The sequence below is a fragment of the Colletotrichum navitas genome, assembly GCF_030913465.1.
Source record: "Colletotrichum navitas strain CBS 125086 chromosome Unknown LY79scaffold_82, whole genome shotgun sequence".
NCBI lineage: Eukaryota > Fungi > Ascomycota > Sordariomycetes > Glomerellales > Glomerellaceae > Colletotrichum > Colletotrichum navitas.
The window spans coordinates 80,757-106,045 of NW_026850628.1; the positions used below are offsets into that span (position 1 = coordinate 80,757).

Sequence of the window (25,289 nt, forward strand, 5' to 3'; positions counted from 1 at the left end):
TGAGGCTCTCGTGTAAGAGGCGTATCCAGTATTACCAGGGTACGGGATGTCACGCCAAGACAAACAAGTTCTGCGATGATGAGGCTGTCCGCAGCAAGTCAAGACAACAACTCTAGACGCCGGCGCAGTGTAGAAGGGCAAAAAGAGAGAAAAAGAGAGGATTCGGAGCAGGATAAGCAGGGGGACATGGGAAGCACAGGATCCTTCCAGCTCACGCCGTCTAGGGGGGGGCCCACGACGAACTCGCGCCGACCACTTACTGTTCCAAATTCCAATCCAACACCTTGGCCGCTGAGCCCCCATATCTGTTGTCCCGTCACGCGAGACAAAAAGAGAGACACTCGGCCAGCCAGTCGGGGAGGCCATGTAGGGATGCTCTGTATGTGTCCGGAGTGTACGAATACTACCGTATCCTCTCATCAAATGCAAAATGCGCACAGACCACAGATTAAGCCTATTTCGAAAGGCGGTCAGCCAGCCTAGCCACCCACTAACCCATGTAACCCTAACCCTTGCCACCTAACTCGCTGCTGACGTAAATGACGCCTTGCATTTGCTACATCTAGATCCCTGTTTCTGCCAGCCCGCTTACCCCTTTCCAGCAGCCCGTGGCCCGTGCGGATCTTGCATTTAATGAGAGGATACGGTAGGCACCTAGGTATCCGTACACTAGGTATCTCTCAAATCTCCCAGGGACACACACCAGGCAGCAGGAAAAAGCATACAACGGGAATGCGGCACTGTTGTGGGACGGGGCTCAAATTAGGGGCCAAGCAAATCCCCATTGTTCTACAGGCGCTGAGAGGTGCTGCCGAGTCTCGTCGATGCGACCGCGATCCTTCGGCAGGGGTACCGAACCAGGGTCCGGCTTGCGGGGCGTGGACACATCCGTCGGACTAGTTAGGTTTCAGCAGAAGCTGTACCACGTTGCTATCACTGTGCAGCCTCTTGCTGCTATAAAAACCTATCGCTGGATGCAGTCAGCCAGTACAGTAGTCTGCTCTGGTTTAGTCTGAAGGGGGCGGTGGCGGTGCCTGACACTATCCGAGTGTGAGTGAAGGTCGTCTCCGAGACGCAAACTCAGGCAAAGCAACTCAGACACTAGCTCTTCAGTCCAAGGCTCCCTAGTTGGCTTCGGCTCTGGAGTCCAGGCCATCCAGGAGTGTGGTCATCAAATTGAATGCATCTTCGAATAGCCGTCTTGTTCTCGCCTAGGTGATGCAACGGTGGAGTGTTCGGTGGGATTGAAGCAGTCCGTCCGCTTTGTAGGACAACCGAGACAGCCCTGGTGCGTTCAATGCTCCGCCATCGTCATGGCATCGAACCAGTGGTCCGTCGATGCCGTTTGGTATTCGATATAGTTGGCTTCGCCCCTCGTTTCCGCACCTCGTGGAATGCGGGATGCTGAACGAGCGAGTGCCCGCTGAATCAACCGGTATCCCGCTCCTTCGAATCCCTCAACAAGTCAGAGCCCACCACCCACCCCTTGAACGGCTGTTCAAGTCTCCCCGCATTACGAATCAGCGAGCTCAGTGCACTTGCGTATCAAGATGTAGTTTGTAATTTCGCTGCCGATCGCCGTTCGCCGATGAATCCGGCGACAACTTGAGCGGCATGCTAAATCTGTATCAGTGTACTTACTCCGTACGGCAGTCCCGAGATAACGGGTGCTATTTCCGCGCCTATTCGGTTTAGTTAGCTGTTTCGTCAAAAAGACGACTTCCCACCGCCGACCCCAGGTCATCGAGTGTGGCCGGTTTACTCTCCGCCCCTTTTCACAACTCCAACGACACAAACTGCTCCTCGTTCCCGGCCAGCTTGACCTCGACACCACCCTCGGCAGCCTTGCCGAAATCACCGTACAGCCAGTTCCTCACCATCTCCAGCCCGACTTCGGGCTGGTCCAGCGGCACCATGTGTCCTGATCCATCGATTGTCACGAAAGTGAAGCGCGTCTCTTTGCCGCCCCTCGTCGGCTTCGTCACCTGCTTCCACTTGCCCCCGCGCACCCTCTCGCCGCCCTTGACCGCGAACCAGGGCTCGAACTCCTTGGCGTTGAACTCGACCTGTCCGGCCCACGACAGCTTGTTGGTCCACCGGACGTTGCCCGCCGTGTTGCACGCGAGGTCGAGGTCGCCGTTGTAGACGAGCACGTCGACGCCCGACTCGAGGATGTACTTAACCTCCGCCTCGGTGGGGACGGCCGTGTCGCCCGCGAGCTCGAACGCGCGGTTGGTGTCCCACGAGATGAGGCTGAAGTTCCGGCCAACCCCCGCGGGGATCTCGAGCGCGGCCCGGATCCGGCCCGAGTTCATGTATGCCTCGATGCCCACGCCGGCGCCGTAGCAGATGGTCTCCGTCTCGCACGGCCGCGTGATGTCGTACGGGTTCCGCCCGCCCGGCTTGACGTCCTGGTAATACAGCACTTCGATGCTCTGGAAGCAGAAGTCGCCTGCGGCGTGGCAGATGATGGGGTCCGGGTACTTGTAGCACGCCTCCTGGAGGTACATGCACCGCGGCAGCGCGTCGGCAATCTTGGCGCAGCTGCTGGCGTTGAAGACGGGCTCGGGCACGCCGGGCTTCGTCGTGCACAGCGTGTCGTAGAAGCCCCAGGTCGTGTCGGCGGGCGAGACGAAGCCGTTGCCGATCATCACGGACGCCAGCGGGACCTTGAAGTCGGGGGCCGGGGACCCGGTGTTGTAGCGCACGATCTCGGCGGCGAGCGTCGGGATGTAGTGGCCGCCGTAGCTCTCGCCGACGATGTGGAAGGGCCGGGTGGCCAGGTGCGGGAAGGCCTTGTAGAAGATGCGGAGGAAGATGTTCATGTCCTCGGCGGCCGTATAGGACGTCGCGGGAGGTGTGACGCCCTTGTCGAAGTAGGAGAGCCCCGTACCGGCGGGCTGGTCGACAAAGATCATGGACGAGTTGCTGTTCCAGGCATAAGGGTTGTGAACGGTGCCCGTGCCGTTGTCGTTGATCAGGCAGGGCCCCAATTCGAGCATGAGGCCTAGTCGTCGGGTCAGGTCGAGCCCCTCTGCCATTGAGAACCAAGTCGGTGACATGAATGTTTACGTACCAACGAGGCCGCTGCCACCTGGGCCGCCCGTCATCCACAGGCTGAGAGGATCCTTCTCCGGATCGTTCAGACTCTCAAAGTACCCTATCAAAGGTGGTTTTTTAGTAACGGGGGTCCGGTACTGCCGTGCGACGCAGCCACTTACAAAAGAACAGATGCTTTCCGCCCGTGTCCAGCCAGCCGGTCCATTGCCTCGAGCCCGCATCGCAGATTTCGTCACTCTGCTCCTTGATACGGATCGCGTGGTGCGGGTGTTCGGGGACCGAAAAGGTGGTGAACTCGGGCGACTCGAAGTCCTTCTGCGTCGCGACTGCGGACGCGAGTCCGGTAAACAGAGCGAGCCCGGAGACCGCCAGGGACGTGAGCTGGACCATATTCTGCGTGGCTTTCTCCTCCGATTGGGGTCTCAGAGGATAAATTATACAGTCAACCGATGAAAAGCGGCAAAGCGAGCCGCTGTGCTGATGAAACAATGAAGATGTCGATGTCAGGATGAGACTTAAGCACCCTTAGCGGACGTTTTATAGTGGGAGCTTTGAAGGTTTAGGTAGGATGGGGGGGGGGGGGCACAGTGTCCCGATCAGGAAGGCCGCGGACCAAGCGGAGTCTCTAAACCCCCGTGTCGGCACCGTGAGACCGAGCGAGCATGTATTCGTAAGCCTCGCCATTATCTCTTCACAATGCATACTCTACACATCCATTGGCATAGGTACGCATTATTGGTCTAGCAATCACCTAGGAAAATCGAGGGTCCATGGATTGCAGGGCGATAGCAGGGGGAGGCTACACCACCTGCATCCATAAGCAAGAAACACGGGCGCTTCGATGGCGTGCTGAAGAAATGTCCGGTTTACTCCAAGGCATTCAGTACTCCTTGCTTTTGATTTTCCTATTACTTCCCTAAAAATCCTGGATATCGTTTTCTCTTGAACAATTGGTATGTAAACGAGGGTATAGTGCAACCACGACTCCGAACCACGACATTCCCCCCCTCTCTCTCCATCAGTCATGCAAGCATCATTTATCGAGCCGTTTCTCACACAGTCTCTCTAGTCAATCACGACGAGATCGTCTCCTTGCCTCCGTCCTTATTCTCCGGTGTGACGGTGCCGGGGCTCGTCTTCTCCGTGACCTCCTGCTCGGCGTGCGTGACGGTGGTGCTGTGCCGCGTCGGCTTCTTGCCGGACACCATCGACGTTACGGTGTGGATGAGCGTCGCGCGGCCCTCAAAGATGGGATACAGGCCGACGGCGAAAAAGGAGCAGAAGATCCAGAGGATGCCAACCACGACCCAGCCGGTGAAGAAGGGCTTGCTAAAGATGTAGCCGGAGCCGTACATGGGCATCGGCCACAGGATGAGCATCGCAATGGTCCTAGTCCACGGTTAGCATCCCTCATCAACGGAGAGAGAAAAAAAGAAAGAAAAAAAAAAAGGAAGCAGATCCGGCATCGGCAACTTACATGAACACCGTCATGGAGACGGATATCTTGAACGCGCGAGACAACATGGCCTGCTCCCGCTCAAAGTCCGCCTGCGACTCGTGGTGTCCCGTGACTTCCTCCAGATCCAGGCCGGCCGCGCTGGCCAGGTCGTGGTCGTCGCCCCTACGGATCGCCATCATCGACTTCCAGTCGTACTTGTCGATGCCAAAGGCCAGCGTGAAGACGGGGATCAGCACAACCGGGGAGAGCAGGGCAATGACGTTGCCGGCCAGCATCGGGCTGTTGGAGCCCGTGCACGCCACGTCGAGGACGCCGCACGTCTTCTTGGCAGTGACGAGCCAGCCGATGATGGCGAAGATGGTGCCGACGATGGGCGAGAGCGTCGCCGCCCACTTGTTCTGGCCCTTCCAGACGAGGGTCAGGGTGGCAGGGAGCACGGCGGCGGAGATGAGGACGCCCATGAGCAGGTAGAGGTATCCCATGGAGATGCCGTTGTAGTAGAGGCCCACGGAGACGGAGCTGATGACGATGGCGTACACGACGACGACGACGTGGGACATGTAGATGAGGCGCTTGCCGCTGGCGTCGGGCTTGAAGTAGGTCCGGTAGATGTCGTAGGTGAAGATGGAGGACACGGCGATGAGCTCGGCGGACGAGGCGGAGGTGACGGCCATGAAGATCATCAGCAGGGTCGCCGCGGCGCCGCCCTTGCCGAGGAGAGCGACAGCGGCGTAGGGGAGGGCCAGGCCGGCGGAAACCTCGGCGTCGGTCATGCGGTCGGGGAAGGTCGGGAAGCGCGGGCTCGACTCGAGGGCCAGGGCCGAGAGGCCCATGGTCGTGGCCGTCAACCAGGGGATGGCGAACCACGAGAGGCCGCCGAGGATGTAGCCGGGGAGAGCGTGGACGGGAGACGCGGCGATGGCCTTGTTGTAGTAGCCGTTGTCCAGGAAGACGGTGCCAAAGTTGCCCACTGTTCACGTTAGAAAACCTCGGGAACACCCGAAACGGCGGCAGTGTAGGCCAGGAAGGACCCGGGAGCACTCACCGATGTTGATGACGAAGAACTCGACGCCGCCCTGCGACCTCATCGTCAGGTACGAGCCCTCGGCGTTGCCCGAGACGGGGTGTCTGAGGGCAGCGTCGACGAGGAGGTCGTAGACTTTGGACGGGCTGCCGAGCACGTCGGAGTTGGCGTACGTCGTCAAAGAGAAGATGATGATGATGATGAGCAGGATGAAGGTGTGGACCCAATCGGTGAGGAAGGTCGCTTTCAGTCCGCCGACAAGCGTGTAGGCGACAACACCGACGGGAAGCAGGTAAATCGCGGCGACGGTGTGCCTGTGAAGTTCAAGGGTTCAGCCAACAACCCCCTCGCCGACAATCTGGACCGGACTGCCACGACTTACATGCCAGTGAGCGCGTTGACGGTCGCCGCACCACCCACGATGAGCATCAGGGTGACCAGGATGTTGGTCATCAGGCCGAAAACGATGAAGACGAGATGCGTGGCCGTGCCGTACCTCGCCTTGATGACCTCGAGGAACGTATGAGCATTGGGCGCCCTGCGCTTGAGCTCAATGGCGAGCGTCGCGAAGAGGAGGATCTGGACGGTGGCGCCCGAGGCGTACCAGAACGGGCCAGAGACGCCGTACCGGTAGCACACGCCGGAGGACTGGAGGAGCGTGGCGGCCCATGTCCAGGACGAGACGACCGCGGAGCCGACGAGGCCGGACTTGACCGTCCTCCCGGCCGTGGTGAAGTTCTCGGAAGTCTGCAGCTCCCTGTTGTATCGTTTGAGGACATAGGTGGTGGCGATCTGTGACCGGGTCAACACACGGTTAAACAAACATCGGGCGCACATCAGGGATGTATGTGGCCTACCATGCCAATGGCGAATAGCAAGCCCAGGCCGAGGACAATGCCGTAGCCGACGCCCTGGCTGAGAGCTGCGGTTACCATCTTGGACCAATTCGTCGGGAAATCAGACTACGGTTGTATGCTGTGGCGGAGCAAGCAGCTGCGAGCTTGACCTCTGAATCCCGGCATGACGGGCCTGGGCTCACGGACCTATATGTATGCACTCGGTTCCCCCGGACAGGTAGACAGCTGGCCGGCGGCAGCATCGACAGCCGAGTACTGACCTACGGCTATCGGAGATCCAACTGCCGTCGCCCTGTCCCATGTGTCAGGGCTCTCATTCAATAGGCACAAAGGCGTTGTTCTGGCCCCCACTCAGATCTGGAGATACCGCCGCCGAACTGCTTGGGATTCGTGCCATGGCGTGAGATGGCTGGGACAGTAGTATCAGAGAGAGGGAGGGGGGCAGCATGCATGGTTAGACCCAGAACACTGAGATTGTAAACCACCTTAATTCGCAGGCTTGTTGATACGAAGCTTCTGAAAAGCAAAACGGTATATCCCTCGTCAGACAGCCACCCAAAGAAAAAGCCTCTGGCATGCAGGCCAGAGATAAGGCCGAAATTCAATCAGTCATAGAAATGGCGTAGCGGCTAGCTGCCGTGTGCATCCTTCCGAGCCAATGACATCGAGCCGTTTCTGGACAAACGTTTAGGGATCTGCAGCCACTCGGGTGTCAGACGGATGCTTGTTCGGGGTAACGTCCTTTATTTCCAACGGGGGCCTTGATACGACGGGGCCGCCAAAAACGGGTAAAGCTTGTGATAAACTCCCCAGATGGCATCAGAGAGCTCAGAGGTGCGAGGATCGGTCACGGTAACCCCGGGGTGGAGACGGCCGGCGGCCAAGAAATGATAAGGGAAAATTGAGAGAGTCGACAGCCAGGCTAGGTCACACCCTTTGATATCGTTGCCGTTTGCCATCTGAGTTGAGGTTGCAAATCTTTGCGGTGTTTATCAGTCCAGAGGACGAACCACGGACAGGGGGCAAAGATAAGAGAACGCCACGCGTGTGGATGGCGTGGAGAGGAGACAGGGTTTTGCACGGACCATTGTTTGATTGAGATCTCCGCAGAAGCTTGGCATGTGGTCCTCTCGTCGTCTTCCTTTCTCGTCCTGGGTTTGTGTCACCGTCAAGTCATCCAGGTGTCTGGCCGTCTCCTGAAACGCGGTGGCGATAAGAGGCGAAGAGGTACGGAAGTCATGTGAGAAGAGACAAACTGCAATATCGTAAGCACAATCACGTTGAGATCCGGGGCTGTCACGTTCGTCCTGGTCGTGGCGTGCGTGTGGCATCGAGCCTCTGTCGAAGAGGACCAACAGCGACTTTCGGCAATGGTATGGTCAAGCTTTTGTAAAGTCTTTTCCAAGACAAGAACCAAGACGAACGCCGACCCGCCGTGAGCCCTTGGCCCGAGAGCGGTATCGGCCAGCCGGTCTAGGTATATCTCTACGGATACATTCCACAGCGTGGGGTCGTCACACACATTGCTGCTCCCACGCTCACATAAGCTTGTGGGAGGACGTTTCGACGAGTTCGCCTTACGGCGAAAGAGGAGTCTCACTTGCTTTCGCCTGCTGGGCTTGCAAACCCTATCCCATCTCGACCTAATCTCGGTGTGTGTTCCGCGCCCTCCACGCCAACCAAATGATTATCATGTCAGCGCTGTCTGCCGCGGCGATGGCTTGACAATCCGGTAGATGTGAGTCCCAATCACACAGTAAGAAACTGGATTGCGGTCGTAAATCGACGTCTTTGTTAGTCTGATTTGGTGCCAGTCACGCCATAACACTGGCGGCCATTTCCGTCGCAGCAACAGCAAAAACGTATATCCGGAATAGCCATATGACTCGAATGCATCACGTACGCATGGTATAGTAGAAGCCTCACGCCCGAGAGAGCCCTGCGGTCTGGGCCATCGACGTCCCTCGTAGCTGTACGAGACCGCCCGCGTCCCAATTCCAATCCACGGTGCGCCTCTCATCTTCTCGACACGGCGCTCGTCAGCTATCGTCAAGTTGATAAGCATGCGATAGTGGTGTTTGCTCAGTTCATTCCTCGCTCCGTAGTCTGGCCGATGAGCCGTGCAATGAAGCACAGAGGGTATGCCGCGTAGGAGCCCTTCTTGTGTCCATTTCGAGACTGCGTGAGACGGAGTGGATCAGAGTTCTTTCCCTCACTTGGTCAGCTCTCATTCGCGGGTTCGGAACTTGAACGCGGTGATAATCCTGTCAATTGTCAGAGTCTTGATCTTCATCCGGTCTGGATTATGGGCACCTGACTTCACACCCGTCAGTCGACCCGAGCCGATGAAGTCTAGATTGCTCCGGGGGACGCAGCTCACCACAACAACCCCCCGAGCCAAGGAGCCCGGGACCGCGGTCTCTGTCGTACTGTCGTATCCGGCACGAATCGCACCGTCATCCAGAGATCGAGATCGAGGATGGACGGCGGAGGAAACATAGCCGGGTTGGGGAAGGGATCTGAGAGACCTGTCTGCTTATCATCCAATGTCGGACTTCTGTGTAGTAAAGTCAGCATGGTAACCCCGAAGTTGAAAGATTCTCGGTCGAGACGATGCCATTCTTGCGAGAGCCAGCGACTCAAGCGTCTGAGATCTGTCCACTCCGGAACCCGTTCGTCACATAAATTTTCCTCAACTTCATGACCCCGCCCTCCATTTTGCCCCGCCAAGTTTCGTTCTAGTACATGTCCAAACCTCGCCTGCGGCCCGGAACTCCACGCCGTGTCTTAGCCCGGCTCCCCGGGTAGGGATCCGGTGAGCCTCCAGAAGACGTAGACGTGCCCTACAGAAGTCCGCAACCGATCTTCCGCCTCTGCCATGGCATTTCAATCTACTCGAACGATTTCAAGCTCTCGGAAAGCATAGGGTCCAAGAACGTCGTCCAGAGTCACCCGATAGATACGGGGGAAACAAGCCCACGATTGCCAGGCGATTAATCGTAAGGGCGTGCGAACATGCTCGAAGCAGCGCCAACCGCAGTATAGCACCAACAAGAAACGACCAAAAAGTCGTCCGATGGGTTGATCATACTTCATCACCCCTTTCTCGCAGATCACTAAACAGCATACCCTGATACGGACCGGCTTTCAGCCGCTGCCAAGCTACACGGCGCGGTTCTTTGGTCACGTTTTCAGTTGGGAGGATGAACAGTCTAGGTGGAAACCGAGGGTGATGAGATCCGTGGCGTAATGGAAACAGAAGCACACTCAGAGACATGGCTATAGTCCTACATGAAGAACCAGGCAACTCTCGTTGACCCTCAAGCTATTCGACCAGGTGGCGCGGGCATTCTCCCGATTCAAGCACACGAGTGTGCAAGTCAAGTTCCAGAGTATGTGGTCTCAAGCGAAAAGATACGTGTGTTCAAGATTACTATGGGATTTGTCCATGTACTAGCATCTAATCGATCAGCAACAAACTTCCAAAAGCCTCGAAAACCCCGACGTCCCTTCGAATCCTCCCTTTCCATCTCATGCCCCTGTCGTTCTTGTCCAACCATCCCCTATGTCGACAGTGCCAAGTCGTAGGTTGACTGGGAACCACGATCTTCGCCTTCAGCAACCTTCTTAGCCCCTCCAATCATCTGAACTCATACCTGCTTTACAGCCATGAGCCGCAGCACTCGTTTCATAATACACTCAATCACCACCACCTCCACAAGAACACGCGCGCCATTGAGTGACGGGTGCGCATGGGCGAGGGGGGCATCTCACCGGAATAGACAACGAACCGCCGCCTCTTCTTGAATATAGATCGAGGCCTCTGCCATTGTGCGCCCTCCGAAATATGAACCCGCATGTGTTCGTTCCCACACGCCTATCGCTGCTTCGACGAAGTCGTTCGCAACTGAATGGCGGTACACAAATCGTCGCTTCGGGTCGAACGTTACACACGACGGCCAAGCCGGCATGACTTTACAACGATACACGGCACGAAAATGGAAGAGAGGAAACAATTGCGGTTGTCCGGCCGCACTTTTCTTGTCCAGCACTCGAGGATTCCTGCATGTCAGGGGCAAGGACAGCAAACACACAAACGAAGGGCACCCCAAGTAACGTTTTCAAGTTGGCATCACCGCTAGGACCAAACTCTCAGAAGAATTGCGAGAACCATGGCGCGGTCACATTGGACTGCCTCCCTAACTCTAAAATCAAGTCAAAAAGAGAACCATAGGTACAAAGAACCAAAAGGAGTCATGAACGTGTGTCGGTCGTCTGGCAGATCCACCAAAAAAGTCCTCAAGTGAAGCCTCGATGAAATTTCCACGGCAACCAGACCAAGAATTGGAGAAGAATCGCTGTTCCGTTGTGGGTTGGTAACCTCCCCCCCAAAAAAAGGTTTCTCATTCCACTCCAGGTCCGTAAATGCATCATCATCAATGTTCAGTGTCCTCGAAACAGGTTCCTGGCCACCAAGGTAAGACTGGAAAATGCCTGCCAATTGCGCGCAAGTGCCGAATGGAAGTTGGTATGAAGAAATGTATCCATGCCATTCATGGGCCCGATTCAAGTGGTCCCAGAGACGAGACAAGGAGATCGATAAAGTCAAGCGATCTCCTAGTAAGGTACAGCGATAGAAGTGAAAAGAAAAAGAAAGAAAGAAAAGGCTCGCTAGATCATCCGATCTCGTACCCAGTGGCCATGTCGCAAACCAAGACATGGCCATGATTTAAGTAGGCTGGACGAGAGGGTGCAAGTGTAGTTCATCGGATTCACCCAAGAACACTCGGCAGCTCGTCGCGCCGCTTAAGCAACGTAGACGGAAGCAGCATCGCGAGGAGGCAGGACGTTCTGAGCGAAGCTACCGATGACGTTGCCTGGGTCGAGTTAGCGCGTTGATAAAGATCAGAGACCAGATGTGAATACTGACCCTGGGACTTGTAGTTGCAGACGGTGAACCAGCTACCAATAGAGCTCAGGGTTCCGGCAGCACAGTAGTTTACGGCGCAGCCGACAGTGGTGGAGTCAACCCAGACCAACTGGGAGAAATGACCCCACGAAAGGAAGTTGGACATGTCAAGGTTGGGCAGGCCATAGCCGGGGTAGAGGTTGATCTCGCCGTTGTACCATTGATCAGTGATGGCACGCTGGGCAGCCTTGGCCTCGCCGAGATTCTCGGAGCCAGTGGCACCCCACATGGCAAGGTTCTGACCATAGCCACCACCACCTTCCGACCTGTCCAATGTTAGTAGCTGGTGGAGAGAGGACGGTGCTGATGCTGGCTCCGAACTTACATGTCGTGCTCAAAGACACAGGTCTTGGCAGTGATGAGGGCATAGCTGGCAAGTTGGCTGTCCCAGCTCAGAGCAGGGGCGGAGTGGTTGGCGCGGTGAAGGTTGTGAGTGTCGATGCAGGTGCTCTCGAGGTCATCAGCAACAGGAGCGGGGCTAGGGGCAGCCGGCGCAGTCTCGACAACGACAGGCTTGGCAGGGGGAGGGGAGGGCACGACGGGCGCCACAACCGGCTCGGGCGTAGGGGTCGGGGTCGGAGTCGGGGTGGGCTCGGGGGTGTTGGAGATGATGATGGTCTGGAACACGGGCGCGGGCGCAGGCTCAGGCGACTGCTCGACTTTGGGAACGGAGACGGGAGCCTCGTAGAAGACGGCCGGAGTCGAGGAAGTAGGGCTAGGAGTAGGCTCCATACCGTCGGTAACGGTGACGGTTACAAAGGTGATGTCCAGCATAGTCTTCATGACACGGGGATCGAGGGCGGCACCCATGGCCATGACGGCGCCAGTAGCAGCAAGGACGACTGAAGATTTCATTTTGAAGGGCGGGTTAAGGTTGATGTGGATGAAAATGAAGGTCTAGAGAGTTGATTAGCTTCGCCCGCGAAGATGCTGTGCACGAGTGAAGATCGACTGGCGACCGATGAGAGAAAAGAGTGTAGCGAAGCAGGGTAATACGACATCTCGAGCAAGACGGGATGGGCATCATCCTCATATATGCCTTTTGTGGGTGCGGGAGGGTGAGATGTTTGGATTGCCCAGCCCAGTAGCGTGCCGCAGCTGACACAACCCGATGGTCCATCAAGTTCGTTGTTCGACTGCGTGAGTCAAATTACACGTGATGGGCGAGACAATGGACAAAGGCCATTGTTCATGAGTGTGTAGTCCGAGTCGTGCTGGCATGCGTTTGTCTCGAAGATGGCGCCCCAAACAATGCCATTCACGCGCAAGGAATGCAGACATGGCGGGAAAAGTGGAGGGGGTATGCCAAATTCGGCGCCACTCACCTTTTGATGCAGTTGCTTGATGTCTGGGAATGATTCACGGAATCTGGAATCCACAGATGCGGATCTTGGCGCAGAGGCTGGTTGTGATGGAGAATAGTTGAATGCTTGGCCAAGACAAATATAGACCCGTGATGTGGTTCTCAGAGCCAGCTGTGTGTGGTGATGCAGCACTGCTGATACGGTTCCGTCTAGGACCTTGTGGTGATGTGTAATGAGTGTGGTTGAACAACGCTGTTGTTATTCAAGTTGGCAGGTCGGACGAAGAACTCGTAAATTCTTTTTGGACAGAAAAAGAACTCTCTTGAGAACGATTGCGAAGGAATGACAGGAAGCTGGTGCTTGTTAGGTAGAGAACGTGAAGATAAGTCGCTGTTCCGAAAGGAATGTCGGTGGCCTATCCTTCTATCCTGGAAGGTTGAGGGTGCAGAAAAAGAGGGGATTCAAAGTCTCGACCTGGAGGCGGCGTGATTGGTTTTTAAAAAGAATGGACGGTGTCAAGAACGACACGATGGCGACCGAGGCCAAGGCGGAGGAAAGAAGGGGGTGTGAAGAGGAACGAAATCAGTGATCTCTTGGATGTGGCGAAGCAGGGAGAGACTAGTCGTTCTAGACGGCGACGGTGAGCTACTAAAAGGGAACGGACAGATGGACGAAAACCCGCGCGACTGGGATTGCGGGACTGGGCGAGAGTTTGAGCCTGAGTCCGGTCGAAGACTAGCGTCGACAAGGGCGAGGTATGCTGGATGGCCGGGGTGTTGGTAAGAGTCTAGGCGTGAAAGTGAGGTGTGCTGTTGAGGCCGGTTGGGGCGCGGCGGTGCGTGTGTGCGCGGCGGACCGTGGATAGTGCTGGGCTGCTTCTCTTTCTTCTGCTCTGCCTTGTGACCGGGAGCTCAGGCGGGCATGGAAGCGGACTATGGGCGTGGATTGTAGACGTGGATTGTGGACTGTGGACTGTGGATTGTGGAGGCTTCCGTATCGAGGGATGGGTGGTGTGAGCTTGGCGCGTGGAGAGGCGTGGTATTTGCGAAGAAGCCCGGTCAAACGAGGGACGGAGAGGACGACGGCAATGCAATGTGAACCCTGGTATCTGACAGACGAGGTGTGTTGATGGCACCCAACGACAGCAGAGCGGGGGAAAGAGTGACGAGGGTCAAAGGGGGGTCGTGGAGGCAACAGTGACGAAGGGAAATTATCTGGAGGAGAGACAAGCAAGCCATACAGGGCCAGAAAAGAAAGTGGCACAAAACAAGGTGAACTATTTGGGTTTCGGGGCATTTGCGACTGAGGGAAGGAGCTGCTACACGTAGGTACCTACCTTAATGTGTGTAAGTGTGTCCTATCCGGAAGCATCTGCACAGAGGTAAGCAGGTACGTGCAAATGCTAGGTATGTATGGAGTACGTACGTGTAAGTGGAAGGCGTGGGTTCGAAATTAGATCGAGGTCATTTGGGGGTGGCTGTATCACTAGTGTGTTATAAACTACCGAGGTAGGTACCTACCTACCCGTGTCAAGTAAGTAGGTAAGTAAGGGGAGGCGCGGGATAGAGGGAAGGAAGATGTCTTATGCAAACGGTCCTTCCCTCTTTACATTTGATCCATCACAGCTACGATTGGGTACCTAGGTACCTGCTACATAAACATTTGGGACGGGAAGGCACGAGGACGAGGAACCGGAGTTCGTCTCATAACATCGCAGGTGCTACTTGACTTATTGCCGGTGTGTGGTGACTAGGAAGCGGGGATACGAGTAAAAAAGACAGGGGGGGAAAAAGCCAGGGCTCCAATGACATGTCGGCATCAGCATCAACTTCAGAATCATCAACGTCAAAAATAACACATTATTTGCGCTTCGCCATCGCTGAACTTATCAGCTCATCTCATCTCATCAGCCTAACCAACGTGCGTGCATCTCTCAGCTCCGGCCTCAGCCTCTCTGCCTATAGATCCTCACATCTTGGCAGCCATCCCCACATTCTCTGCCTTATAGCCCAGTCCAGCCCGTTGCATGGTCAGCTTCCCGATCTGGGGCGACGGTTTGGCCTTTTTATTTATTTATTTTTATCGCTGTATACGGAGCGTATGGTGAATATAGACCGTTAGATGAGGGTTTTCATCGTTAACCCCCCGCCCAGCTTCAACTTCGTCACCGCCACATCGGGCCCTCCCCTCTCCAAGCCAAGCTGTGTTCCGATGCATCAAGGAGCCGGGTAAAGCATCAGCGTAGGCCCAAGAGCCTGCAAGCCTGTCCGGAGACGCTGGTTGGCTTCTCCATTCGCCGGAACCACGGAGCGTAGGTGCTAGCGACGTCTGATCTTCCATCAGATCCAGCATCGATAGTGCGTCATGGAGGTGGACGGCCCCCTCCTTGAACTTGCCGCGTCACTCAAAAAAGCAGCGCGACAATCTTACAATCTTGGCTCACCGTGGAGGAGCGTCAAGAGCCCTAACAACCAAGGCTGCCTCCAAACTGTAAATCCTCTTAGGAAATAGCATGTCATGGAGATAGGGGGAGAATAGGGGGCTTGGGGGCTTCCTACTACTAGGCGCTGTTTTCTTGTGTTAATATCAACTAGCGCACCCTTCTCGTCCCCCTCCTTCATCCACACACGCCCCTACCCCTAATGACGCTCCGGATATATTTGACCAATCTCCATGCGGCAGCGCCTGATCCCCTCTCATCATTGGCTCAATGGCAACGGCAAAGAGAGCCGGTACCTTGCAGTAGGTAAGTACCTAGGTAGGCGATGTGGGCGCTCCTCCTGTGATTGCTGCAAGGGTCAATAAGGCGCGTCCATCAAACAGCCACTTAGCCTGAGGAGACCCACCCTTCTGAAACAGCCTTAATTTCGGTGGGGACCTGTTCATCCCGTCTCTCCTGGACTTTGCGCGCCTTCTCAGAGGCCGCACCTGCCAATGGACGTTTTGCGCTTCAGCGTCTCATCTCGACCTCGGCGGTTTTCTTATTTTTTTTTTTTCCCCAGGGGTAGGGGTTTCTTTTCTTTTTTCTTTCTCCGGCCGCCAACTGCTTCCACTGCCACCCACAGATCGTATTTGGCTGCTGCCAGCACACAGTGGCGCTCTCGTCAGTCAGGACGATCGCCGCAGCCAAAGATATCTTATTGGCACAGCGTTTCTGTCAGGCATCCCCAGTCCGCATTGTAGTTGCTAGCTCTATACATAGGTAATCAGTCCATCGCCGCTATCGTTTGGCCGATCTTGCCGCCGTCTTGCTACAAAGTAAAAGACCTCATTACCTTCGTCGATCTGTCGTTGACCCCTTCTCCACCTCATCGCCTATCGTCCTGCTAGGGCCATGGGACGTCCCATCACATACAACACCCTTTGATTACCGATGACGAAGGGTCTCCGAGGAAACCTGGCATCTGTGCGCGGGGCTTACGATTGGAGAAATGAAGCTACGATAGCATCCGGTTTCCCGTTGCCTTGTTGCGTTTCGGGGTACGGATACCTATACAGAGTGCATCGGTAGATCAATAGGCACCGCCCGCCTTATCGACGGTCGCCAATGGTCCATGGGCACAGCACGGCTGACGAAGGTCGGAGCGGATTCCATTCGATCCTACTTCCAAGGACACAGTTGTGGCCTGCCGGCACATTGCTCATGGGCACGTTTGGAATTTGTGTTTCTGCACTGCCTACCAGCTTACAGGACTTCTTTTGGTGAGGTAACCACACCAGAAAAAGAACCTCATCATCCAAGCGCTGCGCAGCCTTCCTACCAGCAGCGGGAGACCAATACTATCATCGGCCACAAATACTACTCGTCTAGCCTAGCTGGCGCTCGTCCGGGCCGCGTCAAGGCTTGACTGCCCACAAAAGTCAAGATGCCCCGTGAGCGGAGACTGGCCCTCGGAGCGAAGCAATGACTGAAATAGATCGTGGCAGCAACCGAGCAGTGAACATCCGATTCGTCAAAACCAGATCTCGCTCTTTGGTAACCTTGATTCTTCGTGGATACAACTAACGTCATCCAAAGCCCAAGTCCAGCCTCCTTCTTAAAGCCAATTCTGGTGTATGGTCCCTTGGATTGAGGCAGTGATCAGCAACGGCGATCGAGATGACGATTGTGACAGAAAGCCATCGCAGCAGATGACGAGTTGGTCGAACAGCCGCCAGCCTAGCAGCGCATCGGCTCCCCGGCCCAGTCGGAGAGTGAGTGGATAGGCAAGAATTCGATTCACAAACATCAAACCTCCCATGATCAAGTCCAAAGGCTCTTGTGAATTCCATCATTGTCAGCCAGCGGTTTGGCAGCTCTCGATATCCACATATCTACCAAAAAATATGGCAATAGCGATATGCTTGGAGGGTGATAAGACTTCTGGAATGGGGAAATCGTCTGGCTGCTAGGCGAGCGTCTAGAACCATCCGATCCGACGTATGCAGTTCTTCTGATGTTCTTTCGGATATCAGGGCCCCACCCGCAAGCAAACTACCATGTACGATGTGTATCACATGGGCAGAGAGTAAATGCACAGGTGCCATCCCCCAATGACACCCAGTTCCCCGTGACAGACGTTTTCATCTCTTCTCGTCTCAAAAACCCAATGTCACCTCGTCTTCGCCCACGTGGCAGGACAGGCTCGAGATTAACTCTCATCCCACAGGCTTCTAGCTTGATTTACCATCCATGTGGTGAAACTTATTGAGGAGGTGGATCCGCACTCCAGACATCGCCATCCCGGCTATGACAGGAACATCAGAATCTCCCCCAGCGCCGTCAGCGCATCTCATCTCTGACTGCATGATTTAACGCAAACATGGACGGCGGGGATGGAAACACCCATCGGTTCTCAGTTACACCATCTGGGTGGACACCAACGAGCGGGAAAACAGGGTCTGGTTGATGCTTCCATCAACCGCGAAATGAGCGCCTGTTTACCTCCCGGGGACCCTCCAACGTCCTTAATCTTGCCAGCGAGGGTATCCCTGAGGCCTTTTTTTTTTTTTTTTTCTGTTCACACGTCACCCGTGCCCCGCTTTCCTGATTGCCGGCCGACCGCGGGCTACACGGCACGTCCTCCGGGCAAGACGGCATCTCCATCCTGGGGACCTTGGCCCTGTCGACCCGGGTCACCGTTGGACTCCCAAGCTCCAAACCTGCTTTTACCACTTTGAATTACCGCCAGCAAAGTACCAACGCCGCATGCGAAATTTGCATCCCTTCGTCCAGACTCTAGGGCCCGGCGGTGGGCTACGTACGGTACTCCCCCGAGTCAAAACTTGGACAGTGCAAGGGGACACGCGTGCTTAAACATCCGCCATCAGGGTTGGACGGCGCTGGCGGCTACGGGGTTACAAACGCAGGAGTCTCAAAGCCTCCTGCAAGAGCCTGCTGCTTTGGTGGGCCTCCGGTTGGCTGAGAAGCATCGGATCGCCCAAGCAAGAAAGTCACTTCGAGAAACATGTCGTTTGACGATTCCTGCGGCCACTTTGCGCGGCCTGGCCACCCAGCGCCCTGGGCTTTGAGTCTCGCTACGTTGACGCCGCCTTGGCGCCTGGCCGGCCCGGGAGAACCCCTCATTTCCGTCTGCTCCATCAGGACCAACATTCCTGACGTTAAGCCAACACAGGTTTCGCAGCGGCGTTGAGATTCCATCAAAATACTCTGATTGAATGCCGATCATGCTGAAGTACACCCGGGAGTTTGGAGTGGGTTTTCTTTCCTTTTTTCTTTTTTCTTTTTCTTCTTCATACAATGCTGAGATGGTATTGAGAAGTGGCGGGAGTCAATGTAAAAGGAACGAACGCCGCAGGACGTGAACATGCCTGGCTCACCGTACCATGACAGTCGTTGTTCAAGACAAGAGGAAACAACCGGCTCCATGGCAGCTATAGCATCAACGGCGAGTACAAAAGCCATAGCCGCATGGGCAGGAGCCGATTGTGGCGTTGTCGACCCATCATGGAAGGCTGTAGCAAAGCTGGACGACCTTTACATGATTCTATGAGGGTCGTACTCGCTCAGCGCCTATTGAGCAACGATGTAGATGAATGAGACAAATATCCTCAGGAACCTCAAGAAGACGCACCTGCATAGCCTTCGACAGCCTCCGTCCAAAGTGGTCAATGTCATACGCGTGTCCAAGACAGGTGGCCGAGTCACCTTAGTCTGGCAATCTTGATCAGAGAGGGCATCAAAGAACAACCCCGCAACCCTACAACCTCTCAACCCCTTGGCCCGTTATTCGCAACTCTGCAACGCTCGCCCACTTTCGGGGTTCTCCAAGACACCTCCTGATTTACTTCCCTCCAACCTTGTGCTCCGCTCCCCAAAGAGCCTTTCCAGAAACACTAGCCTCTTCCGTCGTAGCCGTCCTGCCTCCTGTGACGCTGACACGTCGCCCTAGGCATCGTCCGACATGTCAGGGCGCCGTCGCGCAAGTAGGCATACCGTCGGCAGATTTGACACATGACACGTCCCGCCAACCCACGGCAGCTTCCTACGCCATCAGGGTCGCCTGTCCCGATCCATTCACGGCCGCGTGCGGCCTTCGTTCCAGGTAAGCAGCTCTGAACGACGCGAATGTGGCTTGGGTGGGCGGCGTGGCCTGGAACCCGCCGCGTCGGAGATTGATAGCGAGCCATCATCGCCGGCTCGTCTTGCCCCTCCTGTCCGTCACTGATCCGCCATCAGCACGCTTACTCTTCCCGGATGAGCACAGGAAGGAGAGCAGCCTTGAACAATGCCGGGACAGAGACACGTAAGCTTTTGCTGTATGACGGCTCACATGTCGGCGCCCCCGAGTCCTGGTGTGATATCTTATCCGCCGCCGTCGCACCGTTCGGCGTGACCGAATTCGTCTTTCTTGCTGCCGCCGCTGTCTCGGTTACCTGCTGGGGGCTGTACGTGCGATTTTGACAGACTGTTTACCACCTGAAGGTCCTCTGGCCTCGTAGCGGTAACGTGGTACATCTGAAAAGATCACAAGGCAGATCACACTAGCCCAGCCTGGCCCAAACTTCCGCTTAGCATACTACAACGACAAATTTTGAATCGATGGCGGCCCCGCCTTCTAACTGTCATCCCCAATAGAAGAAGCAGAGAATACGGGTTCGGAGTGGTGTAGGGCTCTAGTCTTCCAAATCGTGATGTTAGATTGCGGATGTCTTGGTATCATACGTGACGCACGCTTTTCGGATGCTGTCGACAGAGAACAGCGGGGCCGAGATCAACGACGAAGGATAGGGAGGCCTAGCGAGGGAGAGGCCGTGGAAGGCTCAAAAGAGGGGGGGGGGCTTTCAGACGATTGACGGGCAGGTGCACGTGAAAGGTGTTCGTTGGACGACATGTTCTGCTTTCGTCTCTCGAGGGGAGGCTGCTGTGCTAGCACCAGCGGACTGACGAGGTTCATGCCTACGTAGGGGGTGCTTCTGTTGATTATGATTCGGTCCATACGCTTGCTCCGAAAAGACACCTGATGGCAGAAGAATTGATATCACGCTTCACAAAGTCATCTTGGCAAACCTGTGACCTGGGACGCCGGCAAAGAATAAGCCTGCATATGGTTGAACGGCGAAAGTACCAGCAAACCCGTGTAGGTCGTGACTAGTATTACCATGTCAGTCACTGGTACAATGTGAGTTGCAACTCGCCCCAAACGCTATAGGAATGGGTGTTGGTCCGTCTTTGATATACCTTTCGTGCTGGCTCATCGCCGTTGGCGACGGCCAGCCGGCCCAGTCGAGCTAAGGAGCATCGTAATTACGATTGCTGAGGATCCCCCTGGGTAATCCGAAACAGGCTGGGGAAACATTAAAAGAAGCCATTTGGATGATCCCAACTCTGATTGATGACATATGTACACAGCGTTCTATCGCCAAGTCCCGAGCCTACATCTTCAACGCAAAGCCCAGACTCCTCTCCGTCCGCGGCATTCGTGCCAGGGGAAGGGAAGGCAGCCGTCTTCCCACAGCGCCTTTTCGCACACATAAACGCCCACGCACCTTTTACGACGCTTGCTTGTTGCCCTCGGCCTTTGACGGGGGGATGAAGGGCTTGCCCTCGAGGGTGTTGATGGGTTGGTCGGCGTAGATCATGTGAGTACGGAGCTCGACAGGGGTGACACCGGGACGCTGGTCGGGGATGTGCTTCTCGAGTTTCTAGAAGCGGTCTTGTTAGCAGTTGCTTGGGTGTCCTGCGGTGTGCGAGCAGTAGTGGTTCCAGAAGTCCTCTTATCTAACGGTTACAACGTACCAGGTTCTCATAGACACATTTGTTGAGCTTCCACTCGGGCTGTCGGCACTGGTAGAGCTGATGGTTGCGGTTCTCGATGCAGGTCCAGTGGGCCTTGAACTGCTCGAGGCAATGGGTGTTGATGTCCTTCAGCCTGCGGACGGCGGAATCCAAGTCAGCGTTTCTACATTCATATCATAGCCCATGCCCAGAGTCCAATGGGTCCCTCCCTATCTGCGGAGCCCAATTGAAGGGCAACCTGCGACTCTTCTTGCCAATACTTCCAATGGAGGGAGTGGGCGGCTCGACGTACACGCTGGAGGCACATCTCGTGACCCGACGACCCTCCTTCAAGCAGTCGAATTCACCGCGGCCCGCGCTCTCCGTCTTGCACTGCATGAAGTCGTCATTGTATTCGCGGCATCGGGCGCCGATGAAGTAGGATGCAGACAGCAGGGGCGCGGAGCTGGCACCGATCTCCTTGACCTTGGGGATGCTATCGGGCAGAGGGGTCGTGTCGACCTGGAACTGCTGGTTGAATCTGCGAGCGCATTTGTGATTAGTCTGTTGTTGCGATCCGCGATCCGAGATTACGTCCAAAACGAGCCGCGATTGGGCCAATTGGATCGCTAAATCGAGCGACGGAGCAGAGGGGTCACGTACTGAGGCCGTCGGGACGCCATGGCTGTGGTTGTGGTGATGGAGTCGGAGGGGAAGGGAGAAGTCGGTTCTGGGGTCGGATGGTCATCCAGAGCAAGCTTTCCGGGCGATGGACACTACGAATTGAGGTGAGGTCGATTTAGAAGGGATATGATTGGCTCGGTTGAGTACGAGGCTGAGGTGGAGCCTTAAATGTGGCGCTGCTGCGAGGTGCCTTGCTCTCGGTCTGGAAAAGTGTGGCGCCCGGTGAACGCTGCCAGCGCTACAGCTGCGAGCTCCGATTTATTATTTTCGCGTCTGTTGCTGGGTACCAAAAACAAGGGTAAGGCTCAACAGCAGCCCACCATCGATACTCGGTGAACATCCTCGCCGCACACTGCGAAACATCCGCGACAATCGCTTTCCGGTTGCTCCTAGAAGCCGCGACCTGTTTCGATACCTGCGACTGCTTCAACTGCGGCTCGTCCAAACGACTATGCGCTGAAGGACCTTTCGCTCATTGTTTTCTCTGGCGCTGCAACTCTGCGCATCAACCATCCGCCCCGACTGTACGAGCTCGCTGGCAAAGCGACGCTACACCTCCCTTGATACCGGTAAAATTCATAGGCGTCATCACCTAAAATGAGTCTATTCGGAGCACCAAAGCCCGCTGGGCAGACCGGAGGTCTCTTTGGCGGCGGTGGATTCGGCGGCAGTACGCTGGGACAATCAACACAGCAGCCGCAGCAGCAGCAACAACAACAACAACAACAGCAGGGCGGAACGAGTCTCTTTGGACAAACGCAGAACCAAGGAAACGCCTTTGGAAACTCCATAGCCCAGTCTCAACAGCCGCAACAGCAGCAGCAGCAGCAACAACAGCAGCAGCAACAGATGCCCAGCCTGTCGCAGTCACAAGCACAACTTTCGAGCTCCCTCTGGCAGCCTGGCAGGGAAACACCTCGTACGTGTATAGATGATCAAAATTCTTCATCTTGCAATCAATCCCAACTGACACCATGACAGAGAACCAAAAGCCTATACCCGAACAGATGGCCCTCATCTTTGAGAAGTGGAACCCTGCGAGCCCCAACTGTGCCTTCAAGCACTACTTTTACAACAAGGTCGACGAGGCCTCCGTCCCCTTTTACAAACCCGGTCCTCACGAGGACCCCAAGGAATGGGAGGAGGCACTGCAGAAGAAGCCCGCGCCTGGCTTCATCCCTGTTCTATGCACGGGCTTCACGGGCGTTGCGGCCCGTCTCCAGACGCAGAAGAAGGTTGTTGGGGAGCTTAATGTGCGCCTGCACCAGATCAATGCCAGCCTGGACGCAATACTTTCGCGGCACGACCTCGAGACGAGCGTGCGTGCTCTGGCGGCCCGCCGCCGCCACGTAGTGCTCCGCGAGCGGTGTCTTGCGCTCGCCGCGCGCGTGCAGGTGCTGCGCAACCGCGGGTACGCCCTCAGCGGCGACGAGGATGACCTGCGCCTCAAGCTGGTGGAGCTGGAGCGCAGTGTACAGGATCCCGCTCTGGCGGCGCGGGAAGAGGAGCTCTGGAGCCGATTGATCGTGCTCCGGGACTATGCGGACCAGCTGATGAAGGAGACGAACAAGCCTGCTTTTGCGAGCGGTGAAGGATTGAGCGAGGAGACGGAGCACAAGGCGAAGAAGGTGAGTTTCTGTCTTGGACCCGCGGGTTGCCGGGTAAGAGACGCTAACTGCTGCAGGTTTTGGAGGACTACGAGAAGCAGATCCAGCACCTCAAGAAGGAGGTCGAGTCGATTACGAAAGACTTTGCGGACTGGGAAAGGGAGCGGAACCCGAGTTGAGCGGTTCATTTCGGAGTTTAGAACTCCATGGGACTTGTGACAATGGAGAGGCACGAGCGGACGCTTTTGCAATGCGCGGAACGGATCGCGGCGACATGAGCACCCTGTAAACCCATCCGTATTGAATAATATAAAGGAGGGATGAAACTATGACAGAGAGCCCCCTTTATGTCTCACGTGGGAAGGCAACGTTGAACCTGAAAAGTCGTGATGCTTAACTACCATAATTCCGATGTGATCTATATCCATATCCCATCCGACCAGCCCTCTGTGTACATTGTACAGATGATATTCTACAATAGGGGTATTTGTCCCATTACACACCCCGTAGGCGGGTAAGATGGCCGCTCAGCACATCACCGATGCGGCCCTGTTTTGTTGTTGCGTCCGAGACGCACGTGCTTCGATATGGCTGCGATATCTAGCCACGAGGGGAGTCTTCCAATTCATCCTGGACAACCCGTTTACAGGAACCTGGAGACGGCGTCGATGGCGAAGGGAGCTGGGCGAAATAACTCTGATTAGCAAACGTTCACGGGCCTTGTTGATTCGACGGCCGAGCGGATGAGACCTGGGGAGATTTTACGTACAGAGATACAGAAGGATGGAAGAGACCAAGACCTGCTGGACGGTGAAGCTGGCCTCAGACTCCATCTGCTTGATCTCCTCCTCGGAGAGCTGGGGCGGCGCGACTGTAGGGCAGACGGGGGGTTAGCTGCATGGTCCAAGGCGCGTCTGTGGTCTGGTTGACGACTACGTACATCCTCCGAACATCTTGGCTGCTTGTTCTTGAAAGTGTGGCTGGGGCGGTGGATGGGCGAGGATGCAGGAAAGCGGCTTCGTGAAGTGGTGATATTACGCAGTGGGTGACAGGTTCAGTGATGATGTCGTCGCAAAAATTTAGAGAAGCTCCAGTCTGTCTAGCTGCTCCTGGCGGCATCCCGGTTGGTACGTACCGAAGCTCTCGCCTTGAGCCTTCGGGCAAAGGTCCACATGCGTAGTAAGCAAGGTAGGTAAAGTAGACCCCCCGGTATTAGGTAAGTTTAGGTAGGTTTAGGTAGGTTATGCGCCATCCATACATCCAGCCCTGCCGCAGGCATTTTTAGTGCTCGGCTCTTCTGCCGAGTGCTCTCGGCACCTCATCCGCACTCCCCCCAAAAAACCCAAGCAAACACACTCACTGGAGCCCAGGACCCAGTCCTCCCCCATGCGGCTTTGTCGCTGTCTCATTGGCTAAATGGTCTGCTTTTGGACGTAATCGCGGTGCCAGATTCCAGAGCTCTTGGAACGCAACCGGGGACCCCAAAGTCAGGCCAGGGGATGGACGGGGAACATGGAGTACCTGCACACACACACACATCTAACCTACTACTGCTATACCTATACAGAGTACGGATACATGTGTAGGTATTAGTCGGTGGCGTACCCAGAGTACGCAATATAGCGGTTACTCTTATCGCCTCAATCCCCATAGTCGGTGCGCGCTTATCAACGGGCCGCCGGATAAGACTCTCTTGGCCAGGCGGGTTCGTTTCCCAGGCCCCAACCAAAAGGGTCCTTGAGCTCGGTCCGGCATGCTGGGAGCGACTCAAATAGACTCAAATCGGAACCGATTGTTGACTCGGGAACCGTATCCCTAAGGACGATATACGTACCGTGAACCGATAAGTAGCCGTACATACATTAGGTACCTGTAGCGTGGAAGAGTGCCGGCGCTGGTCCTCACCGACTCGTTCATATTTAAACCGCCCAGCAGGTCTCCTTCTTTCCTGTTCTCATCCTCTCTTGCAAAAAACGCCGTCTGGTCTTTTCTAAGTGTTCCGTTGCGAAGAGACCTCCACCAAGTGTTTTGAATCGCGCAATACGGTTGGCGTGCGAGCGTCTGTTCGCCTTTCATCCCGGGTCGCATCTCGGGTCTACAAGTGGCG

General features: G+C 55.7%; 7 protein-coding genes across 7 annotated transcripts; 1 reads left to right on the forward strand and 6 right to left on the reverse strand.

The window, feature by feature from the left end:
- Positions 1 to 1,775: 1,775 nt before the first annotated feature.
- LY79DRAFT_524747 (serine carboxypeptidase) lies at positions 1,776 to 3,450 on the reverse strand (the record flags this gene model as incomplete). The annotated part of the gene is made up of 3 exons (XM_060555654.1): positions 1,776 to 3,007; positions 3,077 to 3,160; positions 3,222 to 3,450. The coding sequence occupies 3 exons, from the start codon at positions 3,448 to 3,450 to the stop codon at positions 1,776 to 1,778; spliced, it is 1,545 nt and encodes a 514-aa protein (XP_060409558.1).
- Positions 3,451 to 3,945: 495 nt separating this feature from the next.
- On the reverse strand, positions 3,946 to 6,951 carry LY79DRAFT_567249 (sodium symporter family protein). The gene is made up of 5 exons (XM_060558879.1): positions 6,401 to 6,951; positions 5,926 to 6,335; positions 5,565 to 5,857; positions 4,538 to 5,489; positions 3,946 to 4,449 (listed from the first exon to the last, which is right to left on the reverse strand). Exons 1-5 carry the CDS (start codon positions 6,476 to 6,478, stop codon positions 4,134 to 4,136), a joined length of 2,049 nt encoding a protein of 682 aa, XP_060409559.1. The 5' UTR covers positions 6,479 to 6,951; the 3' UTR covers positions 3,946 to 4,133.
- Positions 6,952 to 10,579: 3,628 nt separating this feature from the next.
- LY79DRAFT_394054 (uncharacterized protein) lies at positions 10,580 to 11,410 on the reverse strand. Its single transcript, XM_060552957.1, has 2 exons — positions 11,331 to 11,410; positions 10,580 to 11,277 (listed from the first exon to the last, which is right to left on the reverse strand). Exon 2 carries the CDS (start codon positions 11,124 to 11,126, stop codon positions 10,617 to 10,619), a length of 510 nt encoding a protein of 169 aa, XP_060409560.1. The 5' UTR covers positions 11,127 to 11,277; positions 11,331 to 11,410; the 3' UTR covers positions 10,580 to 10,616.
- LY79DRAFT_593588 (SCP-like extracellular protein) lies at positions 11,207 to 12,224 on the reverse strand (the record flags this gene model as incomplete). The annotated part of the gene is made up of 3 exons (XM_060561576.1): positions 11,207 to 11,277; positions 11,331 to 11,635; positions 11,695 to 12,224. The coding sequence occupies 3 exons, from the start codon at positions 12,222 to 12,224 to the stop codon at positions 11,207 to 11,209; spliced, it is 906 nt and encodes a 301-aa protein (XP_060409561.1).
- A 7,943-nt stretch (positions 12,225 to 20,167) lies between these two features.
- LY79DRAFT_394109 (CHCH domain-containing protein) lies at positions 20,168 to 21,749 on the reverse strand. Its single transcript, XM_060552958.1, has 4 exons — positions 21,555 to 21,749; positions 21,205 to 21,432; positions 20,913 to 21,045; positions 20,168 to 20,818 (listed from the first exon to the last, which is right to left on the reverse strand). Exons 1-4 carry the CDS (start codon positions 21,572 to 21,574, stop codon positions 20,666 to 20,668), a joined length of 534 nt encoding a protein of 177 aa, XP_060409562.1. The 5' UTR covers positions 21,575 to 21,749; the 3' UTR covers positions 20,168 to 20,665.
- A 584-nt stretch (positions 21,750 to 22,333) lies between these two features.
- LY79DRAFT_567276 (nucleoporin complex subunit 54-domain-containing protein) lies at positions 22,334 to 23,544 on the forward strand. Its single transcript, XM_060558880.1, has 3 exons — positions 22,334 to 22,494; positions 22,557 to 23,203; positions 23,260 to 23,544. Exons 1-3 carry the CDS (start codon positions 22,425 to 22,427, stop codon positions 23,359 to 23,361), a joined length of 819 nt encoding a protein of 272 aa, XP_060409563.1. The 5' UTR covers positions 22,334 to 22,424; the 3' UTR covers positions 23,362 to 23,544.
- Positions 23,545 to 23,825: 281 nt separating this feature from the next.
- LY79DRAFT_673252 (mitochondrial outer membrane translocase complex, subunit Tom5) lies at positions 23,826 to 24,135 on the reverse strand (the record flags this gene model as incomplete). The annotated part of the gene is made up of 3 exons (XM_060564150.1): positions 23,826 to 23,863; positions 23,952 to 24,053; positions 24,123 to 24,135. 3 exons carry the CDS (start codon positions 24,133 to 24,135, stop codon positions 23,826 to 23,828), a joined length of 153 nt encoding a protein of 50 aa, XP_060409564.1.
- Positions 24,136 to 25,289: the final 1,154 nt, after the last annotated feature.